Consider the following 13,631-nt stretch of genomic DNA (forward strand, 5'->3'; position numbering starts at 1 on the left):
GAAGTCCTGGATGCCTAACATCAATTATGTGCCTAGTTATGTATCCAGAGTTCACACAATGCACAACTTGGATTTGTCTCATCCTATGGGAGAAATTACTTATCTTACAACTTATCTTGCTAAACACAGGTTTGATGGATAACAGTCTCTTGGTACTTGGGAAGGGGTCTGTAGCAGCAAGCAGACCCACTAAAAGGTTTCTAAGGGATACTTTAAATTTATATTCTTTTTATATTTCTTTGCATCATTTTAAATAAATACATTGTCTATATGATCGATTTGTATATTTAATGCATTAAAATAGGGGGCAATTTTTTACCACAAGCTTTCCCTTTAAGAGTTTAGCTTTGTATAATACTTACTTGTAGGGAGTCTGTTTTCAGTTTATCTTTGTGCTCTTCTGACGATCTCAACACATCCCTATATAATTCTACAGCCTCTGGATATTCACCTGCAATGACAAGAACACTCAGTCGCTGCGCAAGGATAATCCATTTCCGTCAATTATAATCTTCTTCTATAAAGATTCGTGCAATTGCTCCAAAAATCCCCTGTAGTCTTGAACTATACATACGCAGACTTTGAGCACTCATGAGAGATCAACTGCATGAAAGCTCATCAGACAATGTAACTGTGAATGAAATGGCAGTAACTGGCATCAAATGTTGAATAGACAGCTTTCTGTTAATATTCAGGTTATTGTTGCGATCATGGAGCCATAGTACGACAAAAAAGGGCTCCCCCATAAGAAACATCCCTAATTTTGTATCTCACCTTTTATGATGTGGATTCCAGCTAGCCCATTAAAAGCACAAACAAGTTGCCGATGCGCCTCTTCACATTCGGTCCGGCATTTCTTCTGTAGTGATGTCAGAAGTTCTTCCATTGTCATTGTACTTTAAAGAAAATAAAACCAGCATGAATGCAGCAAAACAATAATTGAAGAAAAAAACAAAAACAAAAAACAGCTGAACACTACTAATAGATTATGGTGTTTGTTCTATTGGTCATCTCATTTGTACATTGGCATCACAAAAATGTACTGAAAAGGTAAAGAGATGCTATACACTACTAAACACTACTACACTACTAAAATAAGTTTTCTGCATTTTTAATGAAAAAGAAAAAAAAAACCACAACTCAAACATATAGAACTGTTGATACTAATGGTTTAAAGGTTTACCATAAGGTTTACCATGGCAGAACAAATGTTCTTGTATGTTTTTTTGTATTTGCACCCTTATGTTCCATTCCAGAAGATTATTATGTGACGTCAATAAAAGTAAAAAAAAACTATTTCCATAGAACACTACATGTTGGCTTACCTTTTCTGTAGTGGAAGAAATTCCCCACGAACAGCTTGAGGATGACAACAAGCCTGCCTCAGCCTCAACAGTGGATACAAAATGGAAGACACTGTTCGCCTATCCAAGCTACTTAGTTTGAGAGACCAATCTGAGATCTTTCGGAGTTTGACCAGGGCATCCTGACAACAGACCTCATGTTGCCTGTGATAGAAATGCCTCTCAACTGGAGAAAAGTGGAGCCAGTGAACTTCTTCTGTTTGTGGTGGGATCTGAATCTGGAATTATGGAATTCATTTAATTACATTAAGCCAAGTACGCAACCTGCGTACTTCCAAGCAGGAAACACTATATAAAAAGAGGAGGCATGACTAAGCTGGCAGAGTTGTTTGGCAGAAACCTATAAAATGTTTGTTTTAAGGCAAAACTTGAGAATTTTGAACAAGGAGAAAAATACAGCAAGAATACAAACCTAACCTAGCCTAATAAATGCACTTGTGTTGTGTCGTGTCAGTGTTAAGGAGTGACCCTTTAACTCTTTTAGAGAGCACCAGTATGGGGAACAAACGAAAAATGGAAAAAGGAAAAAAAAAAACGTTTACACTTATACCATTTGAAAATGAAAGAAGGTGTAACTTTTTGTAACGTTTAACCCCTTAAGGACACATGACATGTGACATGTCATGATTCCCTTTTATTCCAGAAGTTTGGTCCTTAAGGGGTTAAAGGACCAATATTCAGCAAATGTAAGGTCTTGATAGAAGAGTAGGATTAATTAGCCTAGTTTACAGATGGACCCAGAAGTAGAATATGTGTTAAGAAGGCCATTTCAAAACAGCTGAGTAGTTTAAAAAATGCTAATGAAACACACAGCTTTGGAGCTCTATTAATGTGTTTTAATTTGAAATTTTGAATAGGTTTAAAAGAAATACAGCAAGGAATAAGGATTAAATGAACTTTTTAACATTAAATATACGTGAATAAGTAAAACAAATCAATCACCATTAAATATCTCCTTGGTGGAGCTGCTTACTACAGTTAAGACATGGTTTAAACACTTTTCATAGAGAAGCATTTAGGACAGGCATAAGCAACCTTCGGCACTCCAGATGTTTTGGACTACACCTTCTATGATGCTTTGACAGCATTATAGGTGTAATAGCGTTATTGGGTATGTAGTCCACAACATCTGGTGTGCCAAAGGTTGCCTACCCCTGATTTAGGGAATACAGAGTGTATCAGTGAGAATTGCCACTCTCCACCAATCAAATTCTTCCAATGGAGAAGCACTGGTCCCAATGGTTCTCTATTAGAAACATTAAAAGTATTTTTAAGAATCATCATGCTCTGCACATAAAACCACGTACATTTCTAGTAATATGTACATACCTGGTCAAGAACATCCTTTTTTGCAGATCTCCACATTATTTTTGCTATTAGGTGATATAGAGGCAATGGGTCCTTCCTACAATACGGTCTATAAAGAAGTTGGTCCCACCAGTGTTTGACCCAGTATGGGTCAACTCCAAGGAATAACACTAATCCAAATAAATCTGCAGACAAGAATAGATTGCATGGCCGAAATGAGATAGCTCCCTGGTTTAATGCACTAATACAGAACATATTAAACCAAATCCCCAAAACAAAATATATATTCCATATTTGTAAATAAAACACCTAAAAATATCCGAATTGTGTTATCAAATACTGCTGAGAACCATGATAAACAGGTTTCATATAAGATGAAGAAAACTCTCCAGCATGACATAACGGTCACCAAAATAGGACTAACATATAATGGCACCTTCTTCCTTTCTTCTATTTGTTTGTCTCCCGACAAAAGGCTTTAGAAATACCTAATGCTACCAATAAAACACACCTTAGGTTTTAATGTGGCATAAACATCTATAATTTAACTAAAATAGCATTTAGATTTAATGGCAAAAAAAAAAAAAAAAAAAAGAAAAATAATTGCTTTCAAATTCGTCATACAACATTTTCAACATGAATTCCTCAGGTTTACTACAAAGGTTTTGCTCTAAATGTTTTAAAACTATGAATGCATTAAGCATCTTGCAGTCGTAAATAACTAAGAACAGCTAAAATGCCTTTGTACATCCCAACAACTACAGTCCTGCTAAAAATGTATGTTGAATAAAATATTATTCAGCCATGTTGAATAAAAACGAAATAAGATCTTAATAACAAAACACACTACAACCATAACATGTTTAGTATACGGAGTTAATCTCACAAGCACAAATATGCAAATGCCAGTATCAATGCATCATGACGTAGAAAACAAATATTCACATTAATTTCTAAATATTTAGAAGTATATATCGCCTTAAAATGGTTTTACCTTCTAGTCCCCTTTGCACAGGAGTTCCACTCACACACCATCTGTTGACGCCAGTGAGTCGCAGGGCCATTTCTGCTGCCTGTTAAGAAGAATAAAAAATATTTTATATTGTGAATGTAAAAATAAAATAAAACAAAGTTCTAAAAAAATGTGAAAGCACATATCAAAACCAGAATGATATAGGCAAACATTGAGAATCCAAATTGCCAATATGGTGTAGTGCTTTATATGAACACAAATGGAGGTTAAGTACCGTAAAACAGTACAGTACAGTGGTAGTGGTTTCTGTGATGAAATGCCTAAAAAGATGAAAGTCCAACAGTGTAAAACTAAGAAACCAGTATGAAGTATAAAGTCTATATGGAACCACTCACATTCTTTTGAGCTAATAACCTAGCTCAAGGACGAATAGTCAGTAGGTCCGTTTAGGTGACCTTCACCTTCTTTATGTGTGACCCTTTCTTTTGTCCTACATATAGGCTGAAACAAAGAAAGTATATAGTGCAATATTGTACATCCAATGTAAGAAAGAGAGTGATCAAGTAGAATAATACGCACAAAGACGGAGTCGTCACAATAGGCTCAATAACATCACAATGTGTAGTTGAGGACTACACTCCTATATAAGAAGGAACCAGATGCCAGAAGTGTATATAAAAACACTATTTATTAAAGGGTCTTTCCCAACATAGAATAAAAAATTAAAACTTTCTAGCTATACATAAAATAAACACACTATAATGGCATAGTCCACAAGTCTTATCTGTCCCCAAGATGCATTTCGCCAAATTCTCCTCGGCTTCCTGAGCTGGGCAGTCAGTCCGTGTATAATCCTATGTGAATATGAAGTCCTGCTTATATATCCTCTTCTAAAATGGATAATGATGTGCCGGTTCGTAAACCCGCGCCAACCCTCATATGTTTCCGGGGGTGGCACATGTGTTCCAAACCTCCTTCTAAAAGTGCTGTATTTACTTCCGCGTGTAACGTCTACTTTCGGTTCTTGTGTTCCAAGCCTCATTTTAATTAGCAATTCGCTAATTCTATAATTTTCGGCTCCAGTATGCTATATGGCAAATTCTTATTTGGAGTCTCTCCATTATAGGGTAGAAAAGTCCACAAGTTCATATCACTTTTCACAATATGGGGGAAAAGAATAAGAGCGAAAGAAAGGAAAAAGGTGCATAATCAGTTCTACGTATAACCTTATAGCAAATAACCACGTTAATAAACAAACAATCTATATAATAATAAAAAGGTGGGTAAGTAAGATAAGGACTGGGAGGGAAGGTCCAATTATGATCTTATCAAGTTGTAAAAAAATGTATACATATTAAAATAGACAGTCTTAAAAATCTTTAATATACTGAAAAAAAAAAATCTCAAATATATTCTAAAATGGGAGAAATCAGAAATAAAAGTCTAAAACTAAAAATAGAATAAATTATCAAATATAAATCTACTAGAATAAAACAGGATTTTTTAGATAAAGGGTATGAAGCAATAAATCAAGAACGGAAGTACCGTATATACTCGAGTATAAGCCGACCCGAATATAAGCAGAGGCCCCTAATTTTACCCCCAAAAACTGGGAAAACTTATTGACTCGAGTATAAGACTAGGGTGGGTAATGCAGCAGCTACTGGTAAATTTCTAAATAAAATTAGATCCTAAAAAAATTATATTAATTGAATTTTTATTTACAGTGTGTGTATATAATGAATGCAGTGTGTGTGTATGAGTGCAGTGTGTGTGTATACAGTGTGTGTGTGTGAGTTCAGTGTGTGTGTGTATGAATGCATTGTGTGTGTATGAATGCAGTGTGTATATGAGTGCAGTGTGTGTGAATGAATGCAGTGTGTGTATGAATTCAGTGTGTGTGTGTATGAGTGCAGTGTTTATATGAGTTCAGTGTGTGTGTGTGTGTGTGAATGCAGTGTGTGTGTATGAGTGCAGTGTGTGTGTGATGCAGAGTGTGATGCAGAGCCTTGGTGGGGGGTGGGCATTTTTATTATTATTTTTTAATTAGAATAATTGTAATTTCTTTTTGTTATATTAATTTTTTTACATTTTGTTTTAATATTATTTTTAATATTTTATTTTATTATTATTATTATTTTTTTCGTCCCCCCTCCCTGCTTGATACATGGCAGGGAGGGGGCGCTCACTCCCTGGTGGTCCAGTGGCATTGGCAGTTCAGTGGGGGGAAGGGGGGCTGTCAGAGAGCACTTACCTCTCCTGCAGCTCCTGTCAGCTCCCTTCTCCTCCGTGCCGGTCCGTTCAGCACCTCTGTCAGCTCACACTGTAAGTCTCGCGAGAGCCGCACTATGACCCCGCGGCTCTCGCGTGATTTACACTGGGAGCTGACAGAGGTGCTGAACGGACCGGCGCGGAGGAGAAGGAACCTGACAGGAGCTGCAGGAGAGGTAAGTAAACTCTCTGACAGCCCCCACAGCCCCTGTCTGTATTATGGCAATGCAAATTGCCATAATACAGACTATTGACTCGAGTATAAGCCGAGTTGGGGTTTTTCAGCACAAAAAATGTGCTGAAAAACTCGGCTTATACTCGAGTATATATGGTGAGGAAAGTGAATCGAAAAGATCTTTGTAATTATAGCATAGAGAATTATAAAATTTGAGGAATTATTAAACAGTTTTGGCCCAATTTGCAGCAAGATCCTATTTTAAAAAGCTCTACCTGAACAACCAGTTTTTATACACAGAGGGTTAATAATTTACGCAGTATTTTAACCACAAGTATTATTAAAGAAAATACATTATCTAAAACCTTTCTGAATAGAGAAAAATAATTTTTTTGGTTGCGGTCAGTGTCTGGCCTGCAAGAGAATGGGTAATAGGAAAAGAAGAATTATTAGTTTTTACGACCAAAGAAGGTGATGATTATCCGATAACCATCAGTTACTACTATTTTGCTCATAAGAGAAATATCAAGCTCAATATAAAGGCCTAGATTTCAAAAACTTAGGATGTATCTTGATCAAGGGGGTACACAAGTACATAAATCTCACATATCCCAGGCTATCTGCCAAAAGAGGTTGAAGATTGGGGCTTTTCTAGCTATTTTTTCCAGTTTACCGTTTGTGTAATGTAGGCGATTAACTCGTCTTGTGACGGGACAATGGTAGATAACCATTTACGTGCAAGTAGTGAGAGTGCAGCCACTAAAATATAAAATGTTAGATATCTAACGGGGCGATTCGCCACGGCTGGGAGTATTAACAAAAGGCAGCATGCCGGTGAGTTTGTTAACCATATACTGTACAACTGTTGATTAGTAAGAGTGTAATTTCCCAAAAAGAGGTAAGGGTTTGACACGGCCACCAGATATGGTGCATGGTGCCACGGGGGGACCCGCATCTCCAACATTTATCTGAGTGTGTGGATGATATTTTTGCCAGTGTCGCAAGCACCATGTACCATCTGTACAGAACCTCCCTCAAGGTTTCACCATGGGTGGCATTCAAGGTGTTACCTTTGGATATTGTGAACGCTTTAGACCATTGGTCTTCTGTTATCCGGTGACCTATCTCAGGCTCCCAGGCTCTAGGGCACGGGAAATGGGATGGTGTAAGTGGATTGTGTAGGAGCTTATAAATGATAGAAATAAATTTTTTGGGCGTAACTGCGCTACAACAAGGCAGTTCAAAACCTGAAAGTGACTGGGCATGCAGATTTCCTTCTGGGCAGCCCTTTAGGTCAAGTTTCGATAAACAACTCTGAAGTTGGATATAAGAAAATTGAGCGGTTTGTGGAACTAAATTCATGTTACTTAAAGTTTGGAAGGGCAACAGTTTATTCTGTTTGCACAACTGGTATATATACTTCACAGCTCGCTCCTATATCTTAGATTTTTAAGAATATGTCTATTTTAATATGTATACATTTTTTTATAACTTGATAAGATCATAATTGGACCTTTCCTCCCAGTCCTTATCTTACTTACCCACCTTTTTATTACTGTATAGATTGTTTATTAACGTGGTTATTTACAATAAGGTTATATATATATATATATAGATTTCCTTTCTTTCGCTCTTATTCTTTTTCCCCATATTGTGAGAATTAATATGAACTGTGGACTTTTCTACCCTATAATGGAGAGAAATGATAGAATCAGCGAATTGCAAATGAAAATGAAGCTTGGAACACAAGAACCGGAAGTAGACGTCACACATGGAAGCGCATTTACTTACCGGCACATCATTATCCCTCTTAGATGATGATATATAAGCAAAGACTTCACACTCCACATAGGCTTATACATGGACCGACTGCCCAGCTCATGAAGCCCAGGAGAATTTGGCAAAATGCATCTTGGGGACAGATTAAAACTGATTAGACAGATTAGACTTGTGGACTATGCCATTATAGTGTGTTTATGTATAGCTAGAAAGTTTTATTTTTTTGTTTTTATTCTATGTTGGGAAAGACCCTTTAATAAATAGTGCTTTTATACACACTTCTGGCATTTGGTTCCTGCTTATATAGGAGTGTAGTCCTCAACTTCACATTGTGATGTTATTGAGCCTATTGTGACGGCTCCATCTTTGTGAGTAGTATTCTACCTGATCACTCTCTTTCTTACATTGGATATACGATATTGCACTATATACGTTTTTTGTTTGAACCTATATATAGGATAAAAGAAAGGATCACACATAAAGAAGGGGAAGGTCGCCTAAACGGACCTATTGACTAGTTGTCCATGAGCTAGGTTTTTAGCTCAAAAGAATGTGAGTGGTTCCATATACACTTTGTACTACATACTAGTTTTGCACTATTGGACTTTTTCATCTTTTTAGCCATTTCATCACAGATACCACTACCACTGTACTATACTGTTTTAAGGTACTTAAAGGGAAACTCCAGTGCCAGGAAAACAATCTGTTTTCCTGGCACTGGAGGTACCCTCTCCCTCCCACCCCCCAATCCCCGGTTACTGAAGGGGTGAAAACCCCTTCAGTCACTTACCTGAGGCAGCGACGATGTCCCTCATCGCTGTCTCCTCCTCCGCGCCGCTTCTCCTTCTGATTCCGTCGGCCGGTGGGCAAGACTGATCCCGCCCACCGGCCGAGGAGACCTAATGCGCATGCGCGGCACTGCCGGCATGCGCAATAGGTCTCCCCATAGGAAAGCATTGAAAACAAATTTCAATGCTTTCCTATGGGGAAATGAGCGACGCTGGAGGTCCTCACACAGCGTGAGGACGTCCAGCGACGCTCTAGAAAGGAAAATCCTTGCTAGAAATCAGGAAGTGACCTCTAGTGGCTGTCTAGTAGACAGCCACTAGAGGTGGAGTTAACCCTGCAATGTAATTATTGCAGTTTATAAAAAAACTGCAATAATTACAGTTGCAGGGTTAGGAGTAGTGGGAGTTGGCACCCAGACCACTGCAATGGGCAGAAGTGGTCTGGGTGCCTTGAGTGTCCCTTTAACCTCCACTTGTGTTCATGTAAAGCGCAACACCATATTGGCTATTTGTATATTTGTTGTGTGTATTTGGAGAGATTACACTTGGTGTTTTAGCAGATATATTATATTTTTGCATTGTATTTTATATACTTGAACAAATCACTTGCATTGTATTTTGTATACTGTAATTAGAACCCATTTTTTATTGAGATACTCTGCACTATTATTCTTTTTCTTTTCCTTATGCATGCCATTGATGTCCCAAAGTCCTGAAGCTGTCGCATTAATTTTCATGATATGCCTACAATCAAATTGGGTTTGTGAGTGCAATCCACATTTTTATTTCTGAACCCATATTTCTTGCAAACAATATTGCCCAATGTCTTTCTCTATTACTGTATTGTAGATTGCCGTTCTGGTATTTTGCTAATATTTGTAATTAGAACCCGTATACAATTTTCCTTTTTTAAACATTAAGAATATATGAACAAGAATATGAGTTACAAATCTAAGGATTCAACAAGCTGAATTGTATCGTCTACCACAGCGGTTCCCAAACTGTGTGCCGCGGCACCCCAGGATGGGCACACAGTGGTGGATCTCCCTCTTCCCGAGAAAATAACCGTGGCTTGCTCTTCCCTGCCAGTCCTGCAGGACCGGAGGGGAGATCAGAGTTCTCCCTCACCGGCCCGCTAGCACTGAAATGCTGCTGCCAACAGGGAAGGGAGAGAGGACCCGGGGGAGCTCTAACCTGCTGCTCCACTGGGATCTCTTCTTGCGAGATCGGAGCATTGCTGCAGTTACCGTTGCAATTCTCCGAATCTCGCAAGAGTGAACTCTAGCCTCAGGAGCTGTTCGAATTCACTCTCACCACTTGGACCACCAGGGTTTAGTACTGCCCCCCCTCCCAGGCAAAGGTATATGAAAATTATTTTATTATAATAATAATAATAATAAAAAAAAAAAAGTATATTAATCTGCTTTCCTACGCCCAGATGCACAACTCTGCGCGCGCGCACACACTCCACTCCCCCCCTCATCCCCCCCCACACACACACTACAGCCCTTATTCCGGCAGATCCCAGGTAAGTTGTCAAACTGTTCTTAAACAGTTTGACTACTTACCCTGGGGGTGCAAGATGACACTCGAGGTACCCTAACCACTACAGAGTGCTGTAGTGGTTATTGTGTCTGGATTGTTTCTTTAAATAATCTACCAGTGCCCCTCCCGAGATTAGGTTCTGGGCCCGGAAATATTTCTGCTGAACAGGGGGGCACAGTATATACCACTGCACTGTACATATATACAACCTAGAAATTTGTTTTGACTTGAGGCACTTTGGAAAAATATTGAAATAGTTAGTGCGCCTTGAACCTAAAAAGTTTGGGAACCACTTGTCTAGCGCATATAGGTCCCACATCCAAAAAACAACACAATGTATTTCAATATCATGCCCCTCCTCCAGTCCAGCTATGTCATGAGCAGAAAGCTGCAGTTAAAAGGGACACTATAATCACCAAAACAACTTTAGCTTAATAAAGCAGTTTTAGTGTATAGACCATGATCAAGCAGTCTCACTGCTCAATTCTCTGCAATGTAGGAGTTAAAGCCTTTTTGTTTGTCCATGCAGCCTTAGCCACATCTCCCCTGGCTGTGAAACACACCATGCATGAAAAAAAAAAATGGTTTCACTTTCAATTTGATGTAACTTACTTTAAAAGTTCTTATTGCCTGCTCTCTAAAATAAACTTTACCGATACACAGGAGGCTTCTGTGGGGTCTAGCAAGCTATCAACAGCGCAGGGGATAAAACATTTTAAATTAAATAGAATTTGAAAAGAAGGAAGTATTTAGGAAGGCTGTGCAAGTCACATGCAGAGAGGTGTGACTAGGGTGCATAAACAAAGGGATTCAACTCCTAAATGGCAGAGAATTGAACAGTGACACTGCAGGGAAATTATCTATACACCAAAACTGCTTCAATAAGCTAAAGTTGTTTTGGTGAGTATAGCCTAATGGAAAAACTGAACCAGTGGAGGCATTATTTAAGTTTATTTTTGTATTTCTATCACATTGTTTTTTATTTTAATTTTATTTCATTTTCAATGCTTGCAATTATATAGTGTATAGCAATTAGGATTAATGTAAAGAAAATACAAATGCTGAAACTAGAAGACAAGAATAATCACAAACCTTAGCTGTTGTGCACTCAACCATTTGTGCTTCATCTAAACAAATCCTCCACCATTCAACTGCAACCAATGGACTAGGTACGGCCATATAACGTTTTTGGTTCCTAAACCTCCTTCCATCCTCGCTGTTACTGTGAGGAATATCTACATAATTTAGCTCAGTACGTAAAACATCATACGTGGTAATTACTACATCATGCTCTGCTAACATCTGGGGTTGCAGGAATCCGTGCTTTTTAACACCTTGATAAACCTACAGGGAAAATACAAAAAAGGAAAGAACAAAACAACACTGATCAGTTTACTAAAAGTTATGACAGTCAGCATAAAATTACAAAATAATACATAAAAACAGACAGCCCAGCTTTAATTAATATTGGATGGAGAGGGGGGAAATAAACCTATTATGATTTGAAGGTTGATATATCTTTGCTTCACATATCTTATCTCAGATTATACGAGAAAAAGAAAAGCTCCGGCGTCCGTAAGCACCTATGATTCTTATACAGGTTGTGGTGCGCGGATCACCTATTCACCTCTTTACATTCTGCTACAGGTGTAAAAACTTGCAAAATATGCTTAAAGGGACACTCCAGGCACCAAGACCACTTTTTCCCATTGGAGTGGTCTGGGTGCCAACTCCCACTACCCTTAACCCTGCAACTGTAATTATTGCAGTTTTCATAAACTGCAATAATTACATTGCAGGGTTAAGCCCTCCCCTAGTGGCTGTCTACTAGACAGCCACTAGAGGGCACTTCCGGGATCATAGCACAGATTATCAAATGTTTTTTCTCACCTACCTTTAATACTCCACCTGCCCCTCTGACATTACTTTAGTTTTATTTTTGTCAGGGAGGCAGCAGCACACAAACTACTGCACATGTCTTGCACCATACCAGTGAGAGACTAATGTATATTTAGTACAGTAGGGACTGACTTTTGTTAAATGGTTGTTCTGATGAGTGAAGTCAGTCATTGTATAATTTACACATTCAGCAGTCTGATAAGTATAGTTAGTCACTCAGACAGCCACTAGGGGTGCTTCCTGGTCAGTGAACTTGCAGAACAGACTTCAGTGTATCCACGCACAGCATAGAGACACTGAGCTTTCTCCATATAGATTCAATGACTCAATGCGGATTGCCAAGAGCGGCATTTAGTACCGCCCCCATCCAGTCTCAGAATTGACGAGGTCAGCAAATACAATGCTACAGGAGGCAAGGCAGGGCCAGCGTCGGAACACCTGCGAGGCTGGAATATAGATAAGTTATCCTATTTTTAGAGGTACAAGGGGGGTGTGGACAACTTAATAGTGTTTTTAATGTTTGTATTTATGACCTCATAGTGTTCCTTCAACTTTAGTTACAGATATTGTAGCTGTAAGAGCAGCTTACATTGATGGGTATGTGCCAGATATGTGCAGTACTGAGTGTTTTGGGCATTTACCCAGTGAAATTATTGGGAGCTGTGTGCTCATACCCAATATAGTTTCCACCGACATTAAAGGGAAACCAGGGATCGGCTGGTTGAATTCTATGTCCACGGAGAAATTGTACTTGCTGTGCTGCAAGAGACACACATTTTTAAGTTAGTGTCTTTTTAAATAATTATATGTGTACTCAATTTAAAAAGGTAAATCGTTCGGACATGCAACACGTCTGCCAGTCTAAAGATGTCCTCACCATAACACGAAGTGACGATGATTGCACATGTCTGTTGATTTCATCTACCCACTGGTGACAGATGGAGCTAGGAGAAATGATGAGGGTGGCTCCAGTAGAGACAGGCTTCATGGCCACAAGGCAATGAGGGCAGTAGAACGGCGAGACACCCAGGTTTTCTTCTTTATAATTTACACACTCAGCGTGTTGCCACAGATGGCACTGCAGGCACTGAACCCGGGCCTTGTAATCAAGAATCCCCAACTCACCACATATGCATTCGAATCGGTAATCAGAGGTATTGAATGGGGAGACAGAAGGAAATTGATTAAATATTTCCTGAGAGTGAAGTTCCACCTGTACATCTTCCTGCTTGGCTTCAAAAGTAGCAGAACCATCAAAATTATCTATGATGCGGTCATCGTTTGAAGATACATTAGGTGGTGAATTTGAACTATAGTCTATAATCTTGTGATTTCTTTCACTTTTGCGAGTGTTTTGTTGCCCATTTTTTGCTAATCCATTCACAATGTGTGTACAATAGTTATGGTCTTTTACAGTAATGTGCATATCGTGGCCCACAACAGAATTTCCCTGCGTATGCTCACAGAGCTCAGGTAGACAGGGTTGCAGTGGTTTTGTAGTTTTTGTTTTCTATAGAAAAAAAATAAAT

General features: G+C 38.7%; 1 protein-coding gene across 2 annotated transcripts in view; it reads right to left on the reverse strand.

Annotated features, from left to right (window-relative positions):
• The window catches only part of SHPRH (SNF2 histone linker PHD RING helicase), a 74,238-nt gene that overhangs the window by 40,084 nt on the left and 20,523 nt on the right, over window positions 1–13,631 (reverse strand). For both annotated transcript variants that reach the window (XM_063443588.1, XM_063443589.1), the window contains exons 9-15: window positions 12,980–13,612; window positions 11,296–11,547; window positions 3,667–3,745; window positions 2,694–2,857; window positions 1,326–1,582; window positions 775–896; window positions 363–451 (exon numbers count right to left, since the gene is read on the reverse strand). In XM_063443588.1, coding sequence (XP_063299658.1) covers window positions 363–451; window positions 775–896; window positions 1,326–1,582; window positions 2,694–2,857; window positions 3,667–3,745; window positions 11,296–11,547; window positions 12,980–13,612 — 1,596 coding nt within the window. The remainder of the gene's footprint in view (window positions 1–362; window positions 452–774; window positions 897–1,325; window positions 1,583–2,693; window positions 2,858–3,666; window positions 3,746–11,295; window positions 11,548–12,979; window positions 13,613–13,631) is intronic.

The sequence above is a fragment of the Pelobates fuscus genome, chromosome 2 (genome assembly GCF_036172605.1).
Source record: "Pelobates fuscus isolate aPelFus1 chromosome 2, aPelFus1.pri, whole genome shotgun sequence".
In the NCBI taxonomy this organism is placed as follows: domain Eukaryota; kingdom Metazoa; phylum Chordata; class Amphibia; order Anura; family Pelobatidae; genus Pelobates; species Pelobates fuscus.